Here is a 3,575-nt window from a genome sequence, read left to right as displayed (position 1 = left end):
GAGACCACTTCCACCACAGATCCTCTTATGTTCAGGGGGGTGTAGATTTTTTTGTTCCTTCTGAAGTCCACAATCATCTCCTTTGTCTTCTTCACATTGATGTGAAGGTTATTCTCTTTGCACCAGCTCTCCAGGTGTTCCACCTCTTGCCTGTAGCTGGACTCATCATTGTTTGTGATGCATCCCACCACCGCTGTATCATCTGCAAACTTTACAATGTGACAGCCTGGATGGGTAGCTGCACAATCATACGTGAGCAGAGTAAACAGGAGGGGGCTCAACACACATCCCTGAGGAGAGCCAGTGCTGAGGGTTATGGTGGAGGAGGAGAGGTTGTGGATCCTCACTATCCTCACCGATGGGCATCCGGCGTAAAAACAATTGCGAAGCCTTTCTACGATTTGGCTTCCTGACCCCTGAGGAAGGGAACAGCTGATAAAAAAAATAAATAAATGAATAAATCATTCAGGTGATAGATAAAGGACAAAGTTAGCAATATTGGGTTATAATGAGAGTCAGTGGGACCAGTTGAGGGTATGCTTTGTGCAGATCTCCTATTCTATGCACCTTGCAATAAAGGGGGTCATTAAATTCTTTCAAATAATATTAAAAACAAATCCTGGCCAAGTTTCATGAAATTAATCTTTAAACCAACTGATCTATTGAGAATCAAAAATAGCAAATATGCAGAATGTACATGTTTGGTCCCCTATGATGCTTTGAGGGTTAAGCCACAATCATCAGTCACATTTGCCTCTAGATCCTTTTGGTTCACAGTGTAGTTCATGAATGACTATCCATGTTGCTCACATCCTGGGGTTATAAACCAAGCCCAGACCACACGCCCTCCACCCTCATGCTTGACACTCGATGTGTTCGTTCTAGTTTTCAACCAGTTTGCTACTGTGCAATCATTGTACAGTTTTTTTTTTTTTATGACAATGATCCAGAAGTCTAAAGTTTGTTCAAACTTACTGTTGCAAAAGAACGTAGCGTTGACATGTTGTTATTTTTATCCTTTTTTTATAACTCTTCGAAAATTGTACTTGTTGAGTTTTTTGGGGACTTTGTTGTCCTGACCTTTAACACTTAACATGCTTTCTGAAACACTTAAACTCTAAAAATAGCATTTTATCTGTTTATCTGAGCATTACATCTTCTGGTCTCCAGATGAACTTGCAGAACTAAGCGCTAGCATCTATTTTGATTTTTTTTTTTTTTCATGATAATTAGAAATGACCTTTCAACACTTCCAACACTGAAGGATAGCTACATTTGCTGCTTTAAATACAAAAAGTGGTAACACACGTGTGGACCAAATGAGCTACCATCAAATAAACCCTATAACAATGTTAAATATAATTATATGCAAGTTCATTTGAGTGTTTTTTAATTGCTGCCTACTTTGATTCTGTCTTGAAACAAGCTTGATTAACAAGAATCTCTTTTCTATCAAGCTACATTTTTCGCCTTAGCTGCACAAGAATGGGTCAGTGGGCAATCGGTCATGTCACCCCTGAAGGGGACATCATCCAGACCATTCCCCAGAACACACCTCTCTTCCAGGCGCTCACTCTGGGCTTCAAGGAGAACTGGTTAGCACAGAACACACACTGGTCAGTCATTTGTTTTCCTTTAGTTGAAGGGCTTTCTTTGAGCGCTGTGTTTCTGTGTCTGCAGCTACCTTTACCCAGACGGCCGCGATGTGATCCCCGACCTGACAAGCTTGTGCGAGCCTGCCAACAAGGAAAAAGTCCAAGTTTCAGAAGTAAGATTCATCTTATTTTGTTTGTTTGTTTGGTTTACAGTGAACTGTGAGCTCAGTCTTGATTCTTGTGATGGTCTGTGCTCTGTCGTGCCTTTCTGACCAACCACCCAACAGGAGCAGTATGAGCTTTACTGTGAGATTGGCAGCACTTTCCAGCTGTGTAAGATCTGCACGGAGAGAGATAAAGACATTCGCATTCACCCCTGTGGACATCTCCTGTGTCGACCCTGTCTCACAGGTTGGAAGGTAGAAACCACAATTTATTTATTCAAAATCACCCGATGCTGATTTTTCAAATTCAGACCATTTTCAGGCTTAATATGTCACAATCGTACTGTGAGACTTTTGTGTTCAGTGAAGGAAAACGGTTTGGGTTGATTTAACTGCGCGCATGTTTGTAGGCTATGGTTTGGTTGTTGGTTGTCTCTTTACATTAGTTACAGTGCTGGTTATTTCTATGTGGTTTGGTGTTGAAATCAAAAATATTCTTCCTGCTTCTCATGAAAAAAATGTATTCAAATGTAGCATTGCCACAAAGTTACTTTAGCTGTGCTAAACTAAAATATAAAATGAAAAAAAGTATTGCGAAATATAATTAATAAGTTTGTGTGTGTGTGTGTGTGTATGGCATAATGAATAAACCTGTAGATTTAATAGACTACAGTTTTTGCTCTAAAATCACATTTTTAATGTTTAAACAAAATTGTCATCAACAAATGTGCTCAAGTCTTTTTTTAAGCACGTGGGCTGTTTTTTATTTAGCCTTTTTTCTGGTAACAGGTCTGTTCTACGTTCACTTGTTGGTAGCTAGCCCCAACTGTGGAGCAAATATTTAATCAGCTGACACATCGGCAGTTTGTTCCTGCTCCAGCTCCAAAACGATCACACAGAAAACACCCTTTTTATCTTACTGTAATGATCAGATCACTAACTTTGATATCTTATTAGGTCAAAGACTTTTATTTTTATTGTAGAAATATATGTGAAATCCAACATTTTTCAGTCAGGTCATTTGGACAGTTTCTTTTTTTGTGCTGAAACGTTTCGGCTTCGATCCGGAAGGCTTCATCAGTCAAGGAAACACACAACAAAATCGGATCCGATTTTGTTGTGTGTTTCCTTGTTGGATTGTATACCTGGATTATTGAGCATGGACTTTGTTGTTATATGTGAAATTATTTGTATGTGAATATCAGACGCATTTACTCATCAACTGTTTGACAAAATAGTTATTCTAAAATACAGATAGCTTTGAAATCATTTAAAAAATGTTTATTTGAACCTTTCTAGATGACAAGAAACAAAAAGTACAAATCCATATAATAATACTTGTACTTTACTTGAATACTTTCATTCTTTGATAGACCAGACCAGAAAAAATGACTTATTAATTTATTTACTTTTATCTAACAGCTTTTTTTTTTATTATTCAAATAGAAAAAAAAAATCATATGTATAAATTTTTAACTTGATATACTATCTAAGGGCTTACTACTACAGGAATTTAACTGAAGTCACAAATACCAAAAAATACTTATTGCAATTTAAAACTGGAATTGATATCACATGTGAACTTAAGGATCAGTAAAAGGTCACTTTAGTGAGGTAAGAGGTGTTGTAATCCTGCAGGTTTGAGCCCAGATTGCATCAGGAAGGGCATCTGTTGTGAAAAAGTTCAGAAATATTTTGTGTGAGGCTCAACATATCAGTGTTGTTTTCTAAATTATGCTGCAAGATTCTACTGTCATTTCAGGTTCTAAAGCAAAACATATTTCAAAGATCTTTTTCTGGTCATCTATGGGTTAAA

General features: G+C 37.5%; 1 protein-coding gene across 1 annotated transcript in view; it reads left to right on the top strand.

Annotated features, from left to right (window-relative positions):
* Positions 1-3,575, top strand: part of cblc (Cbl proto-oncogene C, E3 ubiquitin protein ligase) — a 12,629-nt gene that overhangs the window by 3,065 nt on the left and 5,989 nt on the right. Inside the window, exons 5-7 of the mRNA XM_037676658.1 lie at positions 1,458-1,595; positions 1,681-1,768; positions 1,883-2,014. Of these exons, the coding sequence (XP_037532586.1) occupies positions 1,458-1,595; positions 1,681-1,768; positions 1,883-2,014 (358 nt within the window). The remainder of the gene's footprint in view (positions 1-1,457; positions 1,596-1,680; positions 1,769-1,882; positions 2,015-3,575) is intronic.

This window comes from Nematolebias whitei, chromosome 5, assembly GCF_014905685.2.
Source record: "Nematolebias whitei isolate Nwh7 chromosome 5, NemWhi1, whole genome shotgun sequence".
Lineage (NCBI taxonomy): Eukaryota > Metazoa > Chordata > Actinopteri > Cyprinodontiformes > Rivulidae > Nematolebias > Nematolebias whitei.
The sequence above is the reverse complement of the archived record's forward strand: the minus strand, read 5'-3'. Positions and strand labels throughout refer to the sequence as shown.